This window comes from Lepidochelys kempii, chromosome 1 (genome assembly GCF_965140265.1).
Source record: "Lepidochelys kempii isolate rLepKem1 chromosome 1, rLepKem1.hap2, whole genome shotgun sequence".
Lineage (NCBI taxonomy): Eukaryota > Metazoa > Chordata > Testudines > Cheloniidae > Lepidochelys > Lepidochelys kempii.
Window position 1 is genome coordinate 226,357,230 of NC_133256.1, and position 21,436 is coordinate 226,378,665.

A 21,436-nucleotide genomic window follows, 5' to 3' on the forward strand; every position below is an offset into this window, starting at 1 on the left:
AACTACTTGTGGCAAATGTGAAGTCAGGTTTTAAATACATTCGTATTGACTGTAAAGGAGAGCTTCATTGTGGGCTAGATTGCCCCTTGGCCTGCATGCCTGCGGGACACCCCATATACCCAGACCTTGGGTATAGCACATACAGGTATAAAATGGTGATATGTGTCTGTTATACCCTCAGTGCTCCCTTCCCAAACATTTGATTTAATTGAAATTAATTATTTAAATTTTATAAAGAGAGAAAAATTGGAGCTGGCCCCAAAATTTAATTTTTGAATTGTTTAGATGAAAAACATGGACAAAACTTGTCTTGGTCTTTTGGCCAACTATAGAGCTGGTTAAAATTTTTGATTTTTTTCAATGAAAAACAGGGATAAATGTCTTCCATGGACAAATGTCTTTCATTGACATTTTCATGAAAAATGTTTCCATTTTTCAACCAGCTCTAAAATAATAGACAGCAAATTATCATAACTGTGCATTCCGTAATGACATACACAACACATGGAATTCCCAACAAGTATATGCAAACATATGATTAACAAAGCAGATTGTTACCCAAATTAATCCCAAAGCAGATTGTTAACCAATTTACTTACAAGAAACAAGAACATATTTTCTGAAACTTTCCCTATCTACCGTTTAATTGCTATGGGTTGTAATTAGGGCTGTCAATTAATCGCAGTTAACTTACGCGATTAACTCAAAAACATTAATCATGATTTTTTTTACTTGCACTGTTAAACAATAGAATACCAATTTAAATGTATTAAATATTTTTGGATGTATTTCTACATTTTCATATATATCGTATTCTGTGTTGTAATTTAAATCAAAATGTGTATTATTTTTGATTATAAATATTTGCACTGTAAAAATGACAAATAAAAGAAATAATATTTTTCAATTCACCTCATACAAGTGCTGTAATGCAATCTCTTTGTCGTGAAAGTGCAATTTACAAATATAGGGTTTTTTTGTCATATAAGTGCACTCAAAAACAAAACAATGTAAAACTTCAGAGCCTACAAGTCCACTCAGTCCTACTTCTTGTTTAGCCAATCTCTAAGACAGACAAGTTTGTTTATATTTACAGGAGATAATGCTGCCCTCTTCTTATTTACAATGTCACTAGAAAAGTGAGAACAGGCATTTGCATGGCACTTTTGTAGCCAGCATTGCAAGGTATTTACATACTAGATATGCTAAACATTTGTATGCCTCTTCATGCTTCTGCCACCATTCCAGAGGACATGCTTCCAAGCTGATGATGAGCATTTAAAAAAAAATGCGTTAATTAAATTTGTGACTGAACTCCTGGGGGGAGAATTGTATGTCCCCTGTTCTATTTTACCTGCATTCTGCCATATATTTCATGTTATAGCACTCTCAAATGATGACCCAGCACATGTTGTTCATTTTAAAAACGCTTTCACTGCAGATTTGACAAAACACAAAGAAGGTACCAATGTGAGATTTCTAAAGATAGCTACAGCTCTCGACCCAAGGTTTAAGAATCTGAAGTGCCTTCCCAAATCTGAGAGGGACGAGGTGTGGAGCATGCTTTCAGATGTCCTAAAAGAGCAACACTCTGATGCAGAAACTACAGAACCCGAACCACCAAAAAAGAAAGTCAACCTTCTGCTGGTGGTATCTGACTCAGATCATGAAAATGAACATGCACTTGTCCGCACTGCTTTGGATTGTTATCTAGCAGAACCCATCATCAGCATGGACGCATATCCCCTGCAATGGTGGTTGAAGCATGAAGGAACATATGAATCTTTAGTGCATCTGGCACGTAAATATCTTGTGACGCTGACTACAACAGTGCCATGAAAACATCTGTTTTCACTTTCAGGTGTCATTGTAAACAAGAAGCGGGCAGCATTATCTTCTGCAAATGTAAACAAACTTGTTTGTCTGAGCAATTGGCTGAACAAGAAGTAGGACTGAGTGGACTTTTAGGCTGTAAAATTTTACATTGTTGTATTAGAAAGTGAGCACTGTACACTTTGTATTCTGTGTTGTAGTTGAAATAAATATATCTGAAAATGTAGACAACATCCAAAAATATTTAAAGAAAGGGTATTCTGATATTGTTTAACAGTGCGATTAATCATGATTAATTTTTTTAATCGCTTGACAGCCCTAATTGTAATCTTTTCATAGGGATGGATTGTTCCTTGGTTTGCTTGACTGTGAAGGCACATAAAAGGGACTAAGACTTCCCTTTATAGTCCTGGGCCTTGGGTGCAAGAATAAGTGAGTATTGTGTGTCTGTTACTGCTCGCACCAAGCTGGTGGGTGGGAGGGGAGAAGGAGATAAGTGGAACCCCTTGACATGATGGCTGGTTAAGCTATGCTTGTACGGTGAAGGAAGCTACCTGCTGCTGGTTTTCACATTACAGAAGGGAATTCTGTACAAGATAACGCTGAGAGGCTCAACTTGAGGAAATCTCTCCAGGGACTGAGGATATGGGGAATGGCTCTCTTCAGGCCTCATCCCACAAAACTGTTTAGTTATTAAAGCACGGAGGGATTTATGTACATTTCATCCCATTGTGCACATCTGCTGACCTTTTGCACCAAAAGGACCACTTTGGGCCACTTCCTGCCCTTTCTGAAAGCCCATCCCAATGTGATGACTTGGCCTTCACTCTTTACACAAGCAAATCTCCCAGTGAGTGCGGTGGGAATAAGGGCTATAGGATTTGGTCCTATGTCCTTTACTGGCCAAGGCAGGGATGTAGTTGAATACCGAGTAGCTCCATTTCAGCTCTGACTCTAAGCAGGCTTTAAATTTTGTATGCCAGAGGGAATGAGGTTTCCTGGATAGTAGTAACTGTGTAGATTCCATGGAAAAACTCCATTCTTCACCTGCCATTGACCAGCCTTTGCAACAATACTGGTTAAATAGTAGAAAAACATTTATAAGTAAAGTCTGTAGTGCACACTAGGCGGCTCTCAGTAGTAACTGTCCAAGATTAACCCAACTACTACTAACTAACATAGTGAGAAGATGCAGCAGAGCCATTAGGGGAAGGAATAAGTGTTGCTTTTTTTCCTATGGAAATGGTGCTAAAAATTCTCTCACTCCTCTAAGTTGTCAAAAGGTCAGTAATGAATGTCACAGAAGCTGTTTCTGCTAGAACTCTCCCAACTGTGTAATGGCTTTTATTTAACTAAGCCAGGGAGGTCAGAAAGAGTAGAAATTAACCCTGAGTGCCTTGGGCTGTCATTGATACATTAGGTCTTTCTAAATTCAACTGTTCTGCTAGGTGTGTAGGGAACAAACGAAAACATGGTCCTGGAAAACCTAAGTGTAGATACTGTCATGAGTCTCTCACCTGTCAGGTCATGCAGGGACTCACAGCCACTGTTTTTCCTTTTCACTGATGACTAGTGCCCAGAAAACAGTTAAAAGGAAAATGCCTTTAGCTATGACAAAATCTGCTCTCTGAAGAGCGACATATGACTTAAAGCTGCAAGGACATTTTGCCTAATAGAGGAACAGCATATCTGTGCAGACCCATAAAAAGTGATAAATATCAATATTTCTGTCATTAAACAATATCGTAACCGAGGCTAAATCGCCACCTGCAATGAGTAAATTAAATATTGACTATTTCATTGACTGTTAGATTTAATTTGAAGCAATCATGCAGGAGCCATAATGGCGCAGAAGATGACTGACTATTTAATCTTGGCTGTCATCCCTGTTAAGTGTTGAATAATGAGAAAAATATGCACTTGACAGAGTAAGGGAGTTGACTTCATCTCGGGTTTCTGTGTCAGGACTTCCACTTCATAAATTTGTAACAAAGCTGTTGGGAACAGCTGTTGAAGCAGCACTCTCCTTCCTTTTAACACAGACAAGATTTGGTAACCTTAGTGCTCCCTCTGACATCCTCAACTTGATTCTATTTCCAAAGTAATTGTTTGTATTGGTCCAGCAGGGGAATAAGACCTTTCTGTCTCTGCACACCCTGCTACGATCTACCTCAGCAACGTGGGGCCAAATTCACCCCTCATTTAACTACACTGGCTTCAGCAAACTTGCACTCAAAATGAGAATGGCCCATTATGTTTAGTGTGGTGTGGTATTTACGGTTCAGACATGTGGTGTTTCTCATATTTTCCTTAGAGCTGCTTTATGAATGTTATTTTATCATCTCTATTAAAAACTGTCCTGCTCAGGAGAATGCTCTATTAGCATTTAATAAGAATATCGCTTAAAAAAAGAGAGCCCCTGCTCCTGTGAGGTGCTGAGCACTCTCACCTCCCACTGAAATCAATGGCATTTGAGGGGACTCAGCATCTCACAGGATCAGACCCAAAATAATGTGCACGCTCATTTACAGGACACCATGGCTAGTAGCATGTTCTAGCTTTTACTGTCCTAGAGCTGTTATGTTACTGAAAGGACAGCACATCACACAAACAGCACACTCTTTACGAAGAATGGGGAATTGATCTTTTCATTCAGCATGGTGTTCAAAACCCAGAGATATGCTAGAATTGAAATAATTTTTTACTTGGGTTTATTATTTTTAATCTCCCCTCCCACCCCCTTACATCTGATAATCCAGGAAACTGCAGCAAACAAAGGCCTTTACTCACATGATGATCAAATTGTTCTCCTTAGCATTCATGTTTCTCAGTACAATAAAAGTTCTTTTAGTGCTGGCATTCAAGCCGGTAGCTCTCAGTGGGAGAATGCTACCATTACGATGTATGATGAAAAAAATGTGTACTGCAATGATTAAATTTAAAAAGCAGCTGTCATGTACAAGCAAACACTGAAAAACCATTAAAACGGTTCTGTTTGCCTTCAGTATCTTCAGGGTTTTCAACTCTGCAGCATTATTGCCTAGTTAATTGTTTTTCATATAAATAAGGTCTTCCTTTCTGGATGGTCAGCTGCTGACCTCTCACTTTAGACATCTGTAGCATCACAATCTTTGGCCAGGAAAAAAAAGGGTTGGGATGACTTAATTCAATAAAGGTCCCTCTGCTAACAGCCTGTAATCTGACTTTGAACGAATTGCATGCACTACTTATTGCTGTGGACCATGGAGGGGGTCTTTATTGCTACAAATTGCTAGTGCGGTTACTGTTTCAGAGACTTAAAAAATCATGTTTGGTCTTCTGTATTTTATTTCAAGTACAAAGAAGGCCACTCAAAATGTGCTAGAGACATGGTGGAACAAAGGACACTATTTCTGTTAAAGGGGCAGTAGCCCCTGTTTTTCCTAAAATTGTATTGGTATTGCATTATAATTAATACTTGAGGCTAGACTAGGGTTAGCTCTGTCTGTGTACAATTTAGGAAGAGGGTTCAAGGAACAGGCTACAGTTCCCATCCTTGCACTCCCTATTACTAGACTCTTTGTAAGAGGTAAAGAAGTGGTAAGGATATGTAAACCTTCTGCTGAGCCAGCATGAGGGGCATCTCACTGTATCCTGTTAAAGGGTGTAGCAGTGACTGCTGCTGTGTGTGATCCACAGGCACTCCAGGGGACATATTGTTTCCTTTAGCTCCTTCCAGAGGCACAGTGAGTCTAATTCTGGTCCCATTTACACAGGTTTTACCTGGGTGTAATTCCACTCGGCCAGCTTGTGACCCCCTTATTCACAACGATGAGCAGTAACTCACATGAGTAGCCCTCAAGAGTCAGTGTGAGATTCCTGCTGACTATTGGATTCAACAGACTTATACCTGGGAGTAACTGTTCATTGTTGTGCAAGCATGTTGACAAGGTGCTAACTGGAGCTTGCCCTTTTCAGTAACTACTTTGCTTTGCTGGGGCAAGGTTAAGAATACGTATCTGAGATCATCAAATCCCAAGCATTGCTGGGATGTGCATTCTGTTAGGATGCTCCTGACAAATGTTTAATAAGCCTTGAAAAAAATAACTTAAAAGGCCCTAGACAATTTACTAATTAAATGAATTATGTTTGCTAAAGTAAGTATTAGAGATGACAGCAATATTGAAGTGAAACTCAAGTTAATATTGCAGGAATAAAATATCAAGCCAGAAGGATTGCAAGTACAAAAGTTCAGAATAATTGTTTTGTGTGTCCGGGACATTGCTGGATTTTAAAAAGTTCTCAGCATGCAGTGGTTCTGATTGTTTTGAGTAGGAGACACTGGATGCAGAACACATTTGGAAATCTGGCCATGATGCCAGTAGCATCAAATGGTAAATTTTTGATTTTTGTTTTGTTTAAATACTAAGCAATATGATCAGGTTAATATACAAGAAACTGCCACTTTGAAAGATCCTGAGGCAGAGATACAAGGTGAACCCTACCTGTGACGATTTTTAGTATGCTTTCCTCAGTTGACACATATAACATCAATTAAATAGATTCATGCAAGTTCAAAGGCAGCCATTCTGCAGCTTAACCAGGCCTGGGAATTAAAAGACTTATTACTGTAGGAATTCAGCTGCTCATTGACAAGAAAAAAACCCATCCTTGCAAAGTATTTGCTTCATACATGAATAAAGATTGCATGGTCATGGATTTGTGGTTTCTTAGGACAGAGGAATAGCAATTCTACAACTATGGCAATCTGCTGCAAACACTTACTGCTTTTATGGATCCAGTCCTGCTTCCATGCAAGTCAATGGCAAAATTCTTATTGACTTCAGTGAGAGTAGGATCAGGCTCTATGTTTGTTATTGTTCGACTGATGGCTCCCAGAAATCTATAAAACACACTCTCTTTAGATACAATTCTGTTAAGATATTTAGATTATATGCTGACTGGTATTAGAGATATAACTAAGACAGGCAGACAATATGACCTGTATTTCTCTTCTCCTATATTCTGTTATTAAGGAAATTTGCATGAGAATACTTTTTTTTGCTTTAGGAGTTCATCAGGTATTGCTCCTTCTTCCCTAGCTGAAATCATTATAAATCTTCAGGGGATCCCAAAGTATACTGCTGGGTCTGAACTTCCCATTATTTTTCATGCGAAAATCACAGTGAAGTTGATAGAAGTTTTGAGTGTGTGTCAATGACATGTGGACGTTTAAAGAGTTGCTGACTCCACATTGAAATCCTTGAAGTGCATTTGATGTAGACACAATTATGTTGATATAGCTGGTATTATATGGTTTTAGCACCTTGTTATATTCTTTACTGTTAAAGACATTTGTGTGAAGACAGATATCTTGTTTATGATTGAATCTGCTCCTGCTCTTTATTGCACAGCTGAAGTTATAATCCGCTATTTGTGACATCATAATGCTTATCACTACATATAACTGAGATATTTATTGCCTTTGCACTAATGCTAGGAGCCTCGGTAACAAACAAAAGAAACTGCAATTTGCTCATTTCTGAGCATAAATTTGATCTAGTTGGTATTACTGAAACCTCTTGCCAATGATTCACTTGATTGGGATGTTATAAACAAAGGGTTATAACCAATTTAGGAAGGATCAACTAAGCAAAAGAGGAGGATCAGTGTTTTAGGATCAGTGTTCTAAGGTGCCATCGGACTCCTTGTTGTTTTTGTGTTCTAACATAGTGCTTTTCAAACTTTTTTTCTGGTAAACCAGTTGAAGAAAATTGTTGATGCTCATGATCCAACAAAGCTGGGAATGAGGGATTTGGGGTGTGGGAGGGGCTCACGGCTGGGGCAGAGGGTTGGGGTGAGGGCTGCAGGGTGGGGCTGGAAATGAGGGGTTTAGGGTGTGGGAGGGGGCTCTGGTCTGGGGCAGGGGGTTGGGCTGTGGGAAGGGGTCAGGGCCCTGGGCTGGGGATACAGGCTCTGGGGTGGGGCCAAGGATGAGGGGTTTGGGGTGCAGGAAGAGGTTCCAGGCTTGGGGGGGGGGTCAGGACTGGGACAGGGGGTTGGGACACGGATTTACCTTGGGTGGCTCCCGGTCAGCGGAGCAGCAGGGGTGCTAAGGCAGGCTTCCTACCTGTCCTGGCACCGCAGAAGCAGCCAGCAGCAGGCCGGGATCCTAGGTGGAGGCGCGCAAGCGTCTCCGTGCGGCTCTCACATTCAGGCACTGCCCCCCCCCCCCAGCTCTTTCCTGGCCAGTGAGAGTGTGGAGCTGGTGCTCAGGGCAGAGGCAGTGCACGGAGCCCAGTAGTCCCCGCCGCCTAGGAGCCGGACCTGCTGCTGGCCACTTTCGAGGTGCAGCGTGGTGTCAGAACAGGTAAGTATAGTGGGCGACTTACATCAGTGGGAGCAACGCTATAGTGTAGACGCTTCCAGAGTTAGGTTGACATAAGCTGCCTTATGTTGAGCTTACTCTGTAGTATAGACCAGGCCTATGTAAAGAGTTCGGGACTTGGCCTTCTGCCTTTACTGGAGAAGAACTTGCACATGGGGAGAAAATATCGATGAACAAAATTACTCATCAGTGAGGAATGGCTGCTCTTATGTATTATATTGCTCTAAATTATTGGGCAATTCCCCAGGGCAAGACCTGCTGTATTTGAGAAGCATTCCCTCCAGAAAACATTCAGTTTTTTTACTTTCATTAAAAGAAATACGCCATGCCTGGATTATGTTTCAAGACATCTGATTAATTAATAAATTAGATGAGTTAAAAGGAAATGAAAGTGAAAATGAAAAAAGCATTAAAATATCTGAAATTATCATATGATTAGAACACAATGAAATACATTTGCTGTCTTCATTAGCATAAAGCAAGGATGGTCAGGTTCATTATTTGCTTGAAAGATGTGAATTGCTGAAAGTGATAATGACCAGTTCTCTTCCTTACTGCTGGTTTTAAACTACCAGAGTTGTAACGCAGATGAACGTATAGAAGTATTGTTAAAACAAAATGTTCCAATGGTCAGTTCAGGCAAAATTTCCATTAATGCTCTGTACTTGGACAAAATTCCCCTTCAAATCCTTTAGCTTGAGTCAGGACTGCAGGATCAAGCATCAGAATCTCTTTGATTATTCCATGTGGTTAATATGAATTAGTTTATGGAAGGCCAGTGATTGTGAACAGTGGAAGTAGGGACCTGTATTTCTGCCTAAATATGTGGTAGAAAACACATGTGATCAGTGTCAGTGCCCCTAAATCAAGTCTGGATGTCTTTCTAAAAGCGATGCTGTAGCTCAAAACAAAAGTTATGGGCTTAATGTGGAAATTACTGGGTAAAGTTTTCTGGCCTGTGTTATGCAGGAAGTCTGACTAGATGATCACAAGTGGTCCCTCCAGACCTTGAAATCTATGAATTACAGGCATCTCCCTAATTTGCGTGTCTTTCAGTCCAGGATTTTGTAGCGGAGCATGTGGAGTTTTGTGTTCCTGGCAATGAGAGAGATTGTTGTTACTTTTCTTTGTGGAAGGTACTGAGATACTATAGTGATGGGGGCCAATAGGAGAACCAATGATGAGATAAAACAAGCAAGCAAAGATAGGAATTTCAAAAGTAGGAGCTGAAAACTAATGTACTGATTTTCAAAAATGCTGAGCACCCAGGTGCCAAACTATGGAAAACATTCCTTCAGAGTCCTGTTTTTGAAAATCATGCCCTTATTTCAGTTCAGAACTTAAGAGAAAACATTTATACTTCCAGGTATGGGTAGAACCAGCTTTCAGTCCTTTCTGAATGTGCTAAAACCAAAACACAATATGACAGAATTTAAGAATGATGCTTTGTGAAAAGCTGAAAAATGCTAGGGATTATCAAATTCCACAAAATGCATCCTATAGAGGACAATTCCTAGGAGACCTATTTAAAGAGATTAATATTCCAGCCCCTTTCATACATTCGTGCCAGAAAGTAATAACTTGAGACCTAAGCAGGTTTTAGGATTTTAACTGCAGCGGTTGCAGCAGTGCTAAGGAAACATGCACTGCTTATCTGTAAACAGTTCGACAGATAAAAGCAAGGACGAATATAATCCTTAACTAGTTCTGGAGTCTCTGTTTTTGTGAATACACGTTTAATATCTAGAGAACCTAATTTAAAACCCTGGGCCAAATATTGAGCTGGTGGAAATTGATGTAGCTCTTTGGAAGACAATGAAATTATCCTGTTTTACACCAGCCAAACATCTGTCCCATGTTTCTATGAGTTGAGGTTTTTAAAAAATTTTTTTAACATTTTTGGATGTCTTGAGAAAAACTGAGATTTGAATCTCAAACAACACGCATACTTCTGTTCAAAAATCAGTAGTAAAACTTCATGAGATGTATATGCTGGGGGTGTTGAGAAGGAATGTCAGAGAGAGAGAGAGAAGAAAAGACAGCTAAAATATTGAAAGATTTCATTGTCATGTTTTTGTCTTGATCCTAGGTGCTGTTATATAGAGCCTGACACATCAGAAATGTCCTAATTCTATTTTCTTTTTAAAGTCCTCAATTACTCTAGAGACATTTGAATATAGCTGGTCAATCAAGGCAGACAATATTTTGTGAAAACAGATATTGTAATTTTCTGTGAAAAATGTTCATCAGAATATTGAATCCTGGTTGAAAAACTGCAAGCATTTTTGTGAAAATTGGAAAACACATTTATAAAAAAACCCCAAAAGCTGTCATAATTTTTTTTTTAAGTTTTTGACCATCTGGAACCACCGAGATGGGTTCATTCTAATGGGGTCATAGGCTTGGAATAATGATCATTTACATTACAGTAGCACCAAGAGGCCCCAGTTAAGATCATGCACACATAGTAAGAATCCAGTCCATGTCCTGAAGACCTTACACAAGGCAGACAAAAGGTGCGAGAAAGGAAATAGTAATATCTTCATTTTATACACAGGGAACCGAGGAACTGGTCCTTAATCCAGATTGCACAAAAAATCTGTCACAAAGATTGGAATTGAACCTAGATCTCTTGAGTTCCAGCCTTAACCACAAGACCAACTGTTCTTGCAGGGTCTTGGATGGATCATTATTCATATAGTTCCCTCTGTACAATGTGAACTGGATGATGATAAAGATGCTTTTCTGTTCTTATTTTCTACTGGGGAAGTTAAGTGGTCTCTGAATTAATATTTGTTAAAATAAACAAAGTCTTTCTGTATCTGTGACATAGAAACACCCATGGATCTTGACGCTCGGATCAAAATTCCAAAGACTCTCCCTATCCTGGAGCACTGCCTTTTTCCTTTGTTTTTGGAGAGGTGGTTACTGGAATGATGACTATAATGCTAGTTTAAAAGTCTGCTTGGAAGATCCTCTGTGTTGAACAGTTTTTATGATACATGATGATGCCTCAGGACAAAAATATAAATAAAAAGATTCTTGAAGTATAGCAACTTGTTGATTAGATATTCCAGGCCTGCTTCTTAGCTCTGTTACACTGGTGTAAAACAGGGGTAACACGCCATTAAAATCAACGGAGTTACACTGGCACAGTACTAGTGTAATGGAGTAGAGAATCAGACCCTCACACTGGTAAGAGGGTAGCAAGTTGCTAAATTAAAAATCCTGATCCTGTGAGGTGCTGAGCATCTCCTTTATAGCATCATGTCCACTCAATTCCCATTGGCTTTAATGGCAGTCGTGGGTGCTCATATTATTGCAGGATGCAGCTTTAAATGGGAAGTAAGTTCAGAGTTCTGATCCTTGAGTGTATTGCCATAGGCATCAATGGAACTACTCTTGTGAAAGGGCTGCAGGATTGGGCCCCATATTTTTTTAAGATGTAGGAAAAATGTGACTGATTAGTTATGTTTTTTTCTTGCAGCTTTTTAAATCTAAGGTTAGATTTCTAAGGAGGTGAATCTCCATTGAGAATTATTCATGAAAATAAAATACCGCCTCTCCCCCCCACCCCATTTTTCCTCCCGTAAGAAATTTCTTGTTGAAGAAACACATTGAGAGCAATGAAAATGTTTAGAAAGTGAATAAAAAGCGAACTATCGCTAGTTAAAGGGGGAGAAGAAAAGCCACCAGCGTCCACTAAGGAGGCACAAGAAAAATTGCCCTTATAAAATCTTCTGCTTTTAGGAGGCCTTTTAATGTTAATGTAATTATGGGCATTACTTTACATATATTCATTATGTAAAGCTTGTTTGCTGAGGTTTGCTCCTCCTGCAGCCCCATGCCCTTAGCCCTCCTCCTCCTCCTCTTGGAAGAAAGATTCTCTGACATTATGACAGGTTCTAGAATGAATGAATGAGAGAAAATAGAAGATATTAAGTGTAGCAGTCCAGAGCACACATTAGCAAGAAGCCTGTCCTAGTGCATTATTGCCCTAATCACTGCTGCGCCAGGCACTCCCATGGAAGGCATGATTTGTTGACAATCCATTTCTCCACCAGAACAAAGATGGCTGCCAGAATTGTCAGGGGAATGCTTTTTTATTCCCCCTCCCCCCTTCCCCTTTCAACTCTTTCCTAAAGGATAATTGGGAGAAGAGTCAGAGAAAGGAACAGCTGGCAGGTTATACAAATGGTTTTAGGGAGGGGTGACTGAGGGGGCTGTATACTCCTTACTCACAAAATGGCAGCCTGCAAAGAGATTTACCAAACGTATTCTGGCAGAGGGACTTCTGCTTCCAATGACCAAAGACAGATGCATCTCTAAACAACAAATCCGTAAGTGCTTGTTGTTAAGGAATTGCCCTTCAGTTGTAATTGAACAAAATAGTCCTTTAAATGTCTGCCTCTGTAGCTTCATGCAGATAGAACTCTGGATTTCATACATGTTGCATGGAGCTGCTTAAGACATTTGAATTTAATGGTGCAGAATGTTCCTCCCACCAAGGACTGAGTTTTAACAGATTCCTTTAAAAAAATTCATTTGGAACACTGATTTCCATCTGACTTGAAAGAGGTAGCTCTGGAGTACCAGAGACTACAACTCTGCTAAACTTTAATTGTGAATCAACTTAGAGGCAGGCAAGAACTGCCTACAGTGTATTTCCACACCCTTGGGTCAGTGTGTGGCATCAGGGGAATGATTTATAGCTCAAATAGTAAGACTTTTGCCTTGAGGCAAGCTTGACGTGCATCGTGTGTACAGTCATTAGGGGGCTGAATACTAAACTTTATGTATTCATCAGCTCTTTTTTTATAAATGATCTCAGCAAGAGCAATCCTACCTGTTTGCAGCTAATCACATCTTTTGCTTACATGGTAGCAGTCAGCACGTTATAATATTAGTATAATATTTCTTACTTCTTACTGTTAACGCTGGTGTCTGTGTTTCAGACCTCTAGTTTGGGTCTTTTTTTCTTTTGGATTGTCTTTTTTCACCCATTCAAGATCAGTGAGGTTGTTTAGAGCCATAACAGGGTGGCTTGTTCCATACGGGCTACAGTCCTGGGGCCAGCCAGCCCTGATTACTCAGAAGGCACACCTCAACAGTGATCGCCTGGTTCACCCATAAAGAGCAGCAGAAAGCAAGGAGGGAAATGCTCAGGGAGCTCAGAGGCTGCTCGGAGAGAGTAGGCTCCAGCAGAGAGTCCTGGTACTGAGATTACAAGGCAGGAAAGGCCTAAGGAGACTTTATAAGAGGGTAGATGCCTGGACTTCGTCTCCTCATTTTGAACTGTTTTTGGATGGAAATAGAGCAGAATCTGCAGAAGTAAGAAGAGAGTCCAGCCAGGTAGTTCTGAGAGTGGCCTGCCAATGCAGGGAAGTGATGCAGACAGCAGACTTGGGGGAGAAGAGAAGCCCTGGGGCTGAGGGTTTTTTTCTCTTTTTTCTGTCAATAAATTAGTACCCAGGAGAAGGAGCATTATTGGAGAAGAAAAAAACTCCTATGTGGAGTTTTTGAGGAATCAGAAGGGAAAACTGAGGTGAGGGGCTGTCTGCAGGCCTGCCTCAGGCCACGAGGGTTGCCCAGAAGGAAGCCACATATTGAAAGTCTCCAACATCTGTGCCAGACTAGTTGTAGGAGCTCAAATCTAGGTTGTTAGCACAGAGCACAGGAATGTTGCTCTCATACTTTTGGATAAGCTGTTCACTTTGCAAGGAGGAAAGGCTTCCTTGAATTCTTTCTTTCAAGACACTTCAAATTAAGGCCAGAAGTCATGGAAGAGATTTCTCAACTTGGAGAAAATTCTGTGTTTAAAGTAATCAGTGCATGAAATCCTATCACAAGAAGCTCTAGAACTTCAGTGTAATTCTCATGCACATAAAGCTCTGTGTGACAGTCACCCTGGGTTTATGCTGGCTTCTGCTGGCCTAAGTGTTGGCACAGGTAGCAAGTGGACGGAGGTCTGTCAGGGAATAGGGATGATGATGCATCACAGGGCAACTGTAATTTCCTTTCTATTGGGGAGGGTGCATTGTTGGCTAGGAGCAAGTTGTGGCTAGATTGGCTGCAGATGCACTGATTCTGTGCCACTCCTTATCAGATCCCACCAGCATAGCTCTGATGTCACCCTCCATCAGTGGTTCCGCCCCATCAGAGGAAAATCTGAATTAGGGTGGGGGGAAGCTACCTGCCTTTGCTTGGGGTGAATGCTCTCTGGGATGCAAGGGGCTGGCTGGCACCTCTAGGGGTAATTTACATTTGCCTGTGCCGGTGCTAATGAGTCAAGCTTAGATTTTGAGGGCAAAGAAGGTGTGGGTTTGGTGTCCGAACGTGATGTTCAGCTTCTCTTCTCTGGAATGCCTTCATCAGGGACTCCCTCACGGAGCAAGAAGAGGACCTGGCAACATTTTGCCTGTGGCTTGGAGGCTGCTTCTCCCATTTCTCTTTCTTCCCCATGAATTCCTCTGTGCTCCTCTTGGAGTTCCCTCATTTCTCTTTCTCGTCTCTACTTTCTGCGCCTCTCCCTCCTTTTCTGTGTCGCAGGATCTGTATTTGCTTTCCCTAGCTAATCCCCAGTTTCCCCAGCCCAGTTTGTTACAAGGATGACTGCTTTGCTTTTGGAGGCTCTATGGACAGTAAAAGAGTGGTATAGTGCTTTGACAGGTACCTACGCTTGGAAACTTCATGCGCCCCTGCCCTGGATAGCTGCTGAAGAGATTTGGCTACATCTTTATTCTCAGTCCAGCAAGCAAACAATAAACATAATAATTCTTAGCTCTTTGATATGTCATTGAAATATTCTGCCTGTTTTGTAATAATCTCACTCATTTCAAGACAGTGTGATGACAGAAATTAAATATGACCATCCACAAATCTTGTGCCCCACTCATATTGCTGAATACGATAGGCCAACTATAATTTGAGTTTGTAGATCAAGATCTAGGTGTGTGCTGAAATTTGTCTTATAGGACAAAGGGAAGGAAGCAATAATAATGAATAACAATAGTACATAACTTTTATGTTGTTGTTCTTTTAATCTTCAGAGTGTTTTGCTAACTAATTAATTGGGTTCTAAACAGAACTGTGAAAGATATGGAGACTGCCAAGTATCACAAGCATTTGATACACATGACAGCAATAAGGTTTGTTGCTACTGGGATTAGTGCTGGGAAGAATGCATGACTAAGGGAATAGCACCATGACCTTCTTTGCACTGGAAGGAATCTTGTTACAGATAAGGTGAGAGATAGCATAATTAATGTGAATAATTGTTCACCTTTAAGACTCTCTGCCAGCTCACTAAGAGTTCCCTGCTCTTGCACATAAGGCTGCAGGGATCAAATAGATGGCTTCAAGAGATGTGGCCATCCTGAACAAGGAGAAGAGCTTCCTATCCCCATGCTGCTGAGAGTCATAAGATATTGCCTACCATGTATGAAAAATCTTATTTCCCCTCCCCCCAGAACATATAGCCAATATCCTAATCTTTACCTGAAAAAACACCCCATCTGTCTAGGCTATTCAAGTGACATTTACACTTCAGTGGCCTGTGATCACCACTGCCAGGTGCTTCCTATAGATTGTGGAAAAAGAGGTACAAAATTAGCTTTTCCACTCTCACCCCGTATTGCCTAGCATTAAATGATTTTTCAGGCCTCTGGAAGGTGAGGTAGCACTTCAACCAAAACATCATCTCTCTCTTAGAAGACTTCATGATTACATTTCTGCTACCAAAGGACAAAAAAAAAGGGTTTTATTCTGGCTATTTCCCAATCTTCCCCACATCAAAAGGCATTTGACCCATTTTCATACTCAGGCCACTGTCACTAGGGGGACTGTCTCTCATATCAGGACACAGAGTCCTTCCTGCCTTTTGATCTGGAGTTAGTACTGTATGTGTTCAGAATTGCTTAAAATATATTTATCTTTAAGATATACACAGGTTTCATATGTAATTAGCTGATCAAGAACACTGGAATGGATGTGGCATATAAATGATCTGTTTATTTCCAAGGCATTGAAATGGGCTCTAGGTTGTACATTTAAAGTCCTTAACCAATCAAGAATAAATATTCAGTCTCTCACAAACATTGTTTGATCCAAAACATAAAATGTAAGGAAAGAAAAAGGAAGGCCGCATACAGAAAGTGAAGTTCCATACTCTTCATCTCATGTTGAAATATTATGTAGCTGTAATTAATTTTCACACCTACCCCATACAGATAATAGTGTGTATTCATTCTAAACTTCATTTATATTACCATGATTATAACAAAGTCTGAATTTTAGACACTAGTGGCATGTTAGGCTCCGTGACAAAAGCCGAATGCATCCAAAACATTGGTATTTTTTTCTTGCAAATTTACCATCTGCAAGTAAAGCTAAAAGTTTGTTTTACTTACAGTTTTTCTTTTCATGCTTATATTCACCACAATAATGTTTTGAATTTTGTGCTGGGCTCTAAAGCCTGGCCCGCACACACTAGTAGTACTAGTTTAACTAAATTGATTTCTACATCAATTTATAAAATCATTGCAACCTCCTTGGGTGGGCATTCTTAAAACTGAATTAAGCTATCATGGTACTAGCTGCTCTTAAACCAGCTGAAGAGTATCCTTGCCAGGGAGCTGCACCAGTTCAACTAACATGATTTAGTAACTGATTTAGTTACACTGGTGCAATTTTTATGTATAGACAAGCCTTTTGGGTTCATTGTAAATTACTCGCAGTCTCACTTTTTCTCATCAGAATCCAACAGAAGATGACCTTGGTCAGGAAAATAAAACAGAACCAGCAGGTACTGGGGAAGAGCACTTAAAAGATGTTTGGATCTGAAAATATTGAACTAGCTCGTTAGATCGTGTAAATTGGTATAGTTCCTCAGCAGGTATAACTGGGTGTACTTTAATGGAACTGTGCTGATTTAGGTCAGCTAAGGATCTGGTCCATTAACTGTTTTTGTGCCAATGGCTCCACCCTGCACAAAAAAGTCTTAAAGGGTTATGAAGTGTCTACAATCTTAGGTTCACCCCTTTGAGTCTGACTGGTTTGTATGAATCTGAATTCAGTCTGATTAGAGCAGATTTCCAAACTTCTCATCCTCAGTCTGTCATAACAAGAGGTGTGTCTAATCTTGTTTTAAGATGCAAGAGGCAGGTGCAAGACATCTACACTCACTGTGTTTCGTCTTGTAGGTGCCTACACCAAAATACCCTGGAGACGGCGGGGTTTTTAGACCTTGAGAAATTCAGTATTCAACCAAGATCACATTATACAAGCAATCTGGCAGCAGTGTTTTACATCAGCAACCAGGGAATAAGAGCAGGGTCAGACATCTAGTGTCAGCTAGCCATCACTCAAAATTTGAAATTATACAATGTCCAATGAGACCCTCCTTTTTAAACCTTAATACAGAAAGAAGAAGGATACCTTTCCAGACACTCTCAAATGCATCATCTCAGTGATTTCAAGACTTCATAAACTATTGAACCCGATTTTCTTTGATAAGAGAGAACCTGAATCAAGTGGCCATCAGCTGAACTAGACGCATCAGCATTTTATTTAAGAAAAGGGTTAAGTAGTGCAGTGACAGTAGTCACATGCTTCCGTCACTTATAGAAATTATTTATAAATTACAGAGATTCCATGATTTTAGTAGACTTCTCCAGAGTGATTAGAGAGACAGGATGGGTGAAGTAATATCTTTTATTGGACCAACTTGTGTTGGTGAGAGAGAGAGACAAGCTTTCCAGCTTACACAGAGCTCTTCTTCAGGTCTGGGAAAGGTACTCCTAGTGTCACAGCTAAATACAAGGGGGAACAGTGTTTAGCATATTTAGCTGTGACACTCCAAGTACATTTCCCAGACCTGGAGAAGAGCTCTGTGTAAGCTGGAAAGCTTGTCTCTGTCACCAACAGAAGTTGGTCTAATAAAAGATATTACCTCACCTACTTTCTCTTTCTAATATTCTGGGACCAACATGGCTACAACAACAGGGTGAGACAGATCTAGTTTCCTCCTCGGGTGGATGTGGTTACAGGAGAACTCTCAGATACAATCATTCTGAATGAGAGAACTTTTATCAATTTCAGCTTGGAATTTCTCACTTAAAAGGAGTTACTTATTTTTAAATAGAATGTACTGAAAATAGACTTATTTTCCCGTCTGATCTCCTTTGAGAGTTTGAGCCAGATCACAAATGTCACGGTTGTCAGCAGGAGTTCTGCCATAGATTTCAATGGGAGCTGCATTAGGCCCTTGGTTTATTGTAATACTTAGAACCAGGCTTACATGGGAAAAGATGCAGGTTTTATACTGTGCTCCTGAGGCCTGTGCACCTAATAGTTTTGCCTTGAGGCAAGAATCTTTACTAATCAAGCTATGAATTGCTCTCCTGTTGTCACTCACTGGAGACCTCAAGAGCCAGGCATGTGGATCATTACTTGATGTGACCTTCCAGAGAGTACAGCTGATGGGTAAATAACTCTCCTTTTTACATAAAGAAGTGGCACTGAGATTCTGATGTAACATTAAGATCTTCAATGGGAGAACTTTTAGGTACATAAACATTACACAGGTTGTCATCAAATGCAGTTTGTCTTCAGATGAGATTTATGTGAACATGAATTGGTTCTTGCATAACGGGACTGGACAGTTAACAGCTTTCTTGTTCAGATCCTGCAGATGTTCACTTCTGTAGCCTAAATGTAGAACAGTTTTGTTTGTTTTTATTTTTTCCCCTCTTGGGAAGAGAATCTTTGTTTTAAGACCTAATTTTACATAAAACATCTTTAGTGTCAGGACTGAATAGAACTAGTAAATCACCATCTAATATAATAATATCCTAGGCTAGTTAGTAAAATTGTCAGAAAATGCAGTAAGCTCTGGTCTTTCAAAGTCCCTGCAGAGCACATATAACACGAAAGGCTGACTAATAAAAATTCTTGTTTGGCTAGTAATCTTTCAAAGCATTAATACTGTAGCTAGTGTGTTGTGACTTCCACCTTTAGCGCCCTGAGTTATTGTAACTCTGAGAACACATTGTAAATAAGTTATAGATGTGAGCATGTTCATGAAGATCTTTGTTTCCCTTCGTTAAAATGAAAAATTCCAGATAATTAAGAACCTGACTTCTATTGCTAAGGAGGTATAATGGTTAAAGGTGGATATGAAAAATGACAGAGTATATAAACAAGGACACGTACTTTGAGATAAATCTTATGTTCAAATCTATCCTTTTCAGTTCCCACCTAAAGTCGTATCTGCTTCTATAGAAGGCTGCATCATTCTCTCTGAAAAGCAGGTAATATGATGCACAAACCAAACCAAATCTCATTAACTATTATAATTTCCTTTGGAGGTAAGTAGTTTGCATTTCCTTGGTAAAGAGCATTAGCTGTCAGGCTTTTTAAATGCCTTATGATAAAAGTGCCAATTGCAGACAAGCCAGTCCACTCTCCTTTTTTCTCAATATGCATCAGTCTTATGGGTGCTAACACATTTTTAATTAGATGTTCAGATTTAACTACAGGAAATTAAAGTGTGTAGCTTTTGGAGATTTTAGGGAGGGGAAAAAAGGAGGTTAGATTGGAGTGCTATTGCATTTTTGCCTTTTTTTATTATCTACACAAAATACTAAAGGCTAATGTTGAGATTTTTAAAGCATTGCAGACAACTGAGCCACACATTTTAAGGCAGCGGGGCGGAACTAGGAATAGCATTTTAAAAATTATTTCAGAAATTTTTTTACAAGAGGTTTAAAGTACAACAGTGCTAATTTTGAGCATATGAGGTAAATCATCCTGGGCTGGGTACTCAGCTAGTATAAATCGGCATAGGTCCTTTGATGTCAGTGGAGCTACACCATTTACTCCAGCTGAGGATCTGGCCCTCATTTTCTAATAGTGGACCTGTTTGTGCTCCCACTGCTATTAATAGGAGTTTTGCTATTGAGTTCAGTGGGAATGGAATTGGGCTGTAATTCACATGCTGATCTCTCTAAGTACACAGAGTCTGAAATCAGTTTTATTTTAACTACCATTATATATACAGTAGGAAAACTACTACAGAATTCAGTTCAGCTAATGCTCTCTTTTTAGTGTGGGGGTGGAAGTTACCTGAAAAATTGTTTATGGTCAGTGAGCAAGAGATGAGATGAGACCTGAATAGGGCTTTGTATGATTAATTATCTTTTCTGACCATTTGTGTTAATCAGGAGAGCAATATACTGGCATAATTTATCTCTAACTGAACTTTAAAGAGTTATGTGTACTCCAAGTCAGAATGGTTGAGCCAAGCAATCCAGTGCTGTATCTTGAGTGCAGTTTTGCTTTTAATTGAATGAGGAATTTATATATTGCAGTTTCACATTACTGTATGTATCATATATATATATATATATTTTTAGTAAACTTTGTACATAGCCTGTTTCTGTCCTGCCACTGACTTCTTGTTTGACCTTAGGCAAGTCATTTTGAGCCTGATCATGTGGGAAGTATATGTAAGCTGCTGAGTTCCCTCAACTCTCGTCCACTTCAGTGGGAGTTAGATTGCTTAGTGGTTTGCAAACGGTACTCATTACCTTACAGAATCAGGCCCTCGATTGTTCCTTGCCCAGTTTCTTTATCTGCAATATGGAAATATTAATAATAATAAATTAATACTTGTATACCTCTAATGGGGTGTTGTGAGACATAATTCATTAATATTTGTGAAAAACTTTGAAATACTAGGAAGAAAATCACCATAATATCGTAAAGTTTGTTATTGTTGTTTTATTATCATTTTGGTACTTCCTATGAAGCACACATAACCAGACCATCAAGGTTTTAAGATAATGTAGTGCTGCTTCTAGCATTATTTGTTAAATTGGGTATTGACAAAGTTAAATGACAAAGGGCATGACTGTAATTTATACTAAGGCCCCATATATGGCAGTATGGCAGTAAAGAAGCCTTACAGTGGGCATAAATATACTTTAAGGCCCCTTTCTACTGTTAGAGTGGTGCAAATGGCCTTAGTATCAATGAGAATTCAGGCCAAAGAAGCCATGTACAAGTTCCAAGAAATGCATTTGAGACAGGTGTCTCACTCTTCAGGGAGGAAAGAGCAGGAGACAGGAATTCTCAAAGCCCATCTAAGTGACACCTGGGTAAGCAGTATATGCTGCAAGACTTTACTACGTAGAAACCCTGCTGCTTTACTGCCATACTTATTGCCTCCAGTCATGT

General features: G+C 39.8%; 1 protein-coding gene across 11 annotated transcripts in view; it reads left to right on the forward strand.

The window, feature by feature from the left end:
• PHF21B (PHD finger protein 21B) overlaps positions 1-21,436 on the forward strand; it is a 206,940-nt gene that overhangs the window by 63,252 nt on the left and 122,252 nt on the right. For 6 of the 11 annotated variants that reach the window (XR_012155497.1, XM_073316272.1, XM_073316281.1 and 3 more), the window contains one exon: positions 19,450-19,509. The exons of the other annotated variants lie outside the window; for them this stretch is intronic. Coding sequence is in view for 5 of the 6 variants with exons in the window: in XM_073316272.1 (XP_073172373.1) it covers positions 19,450-19,509 (60 nt within the window). In the remaining variant the exon portion in view is untranslated. The remainder of the gene's footprint in view (positions 1-19,449; positions 19,510-21,436) is intronic. 11 annotated transcript variants of the gene reach the window in all.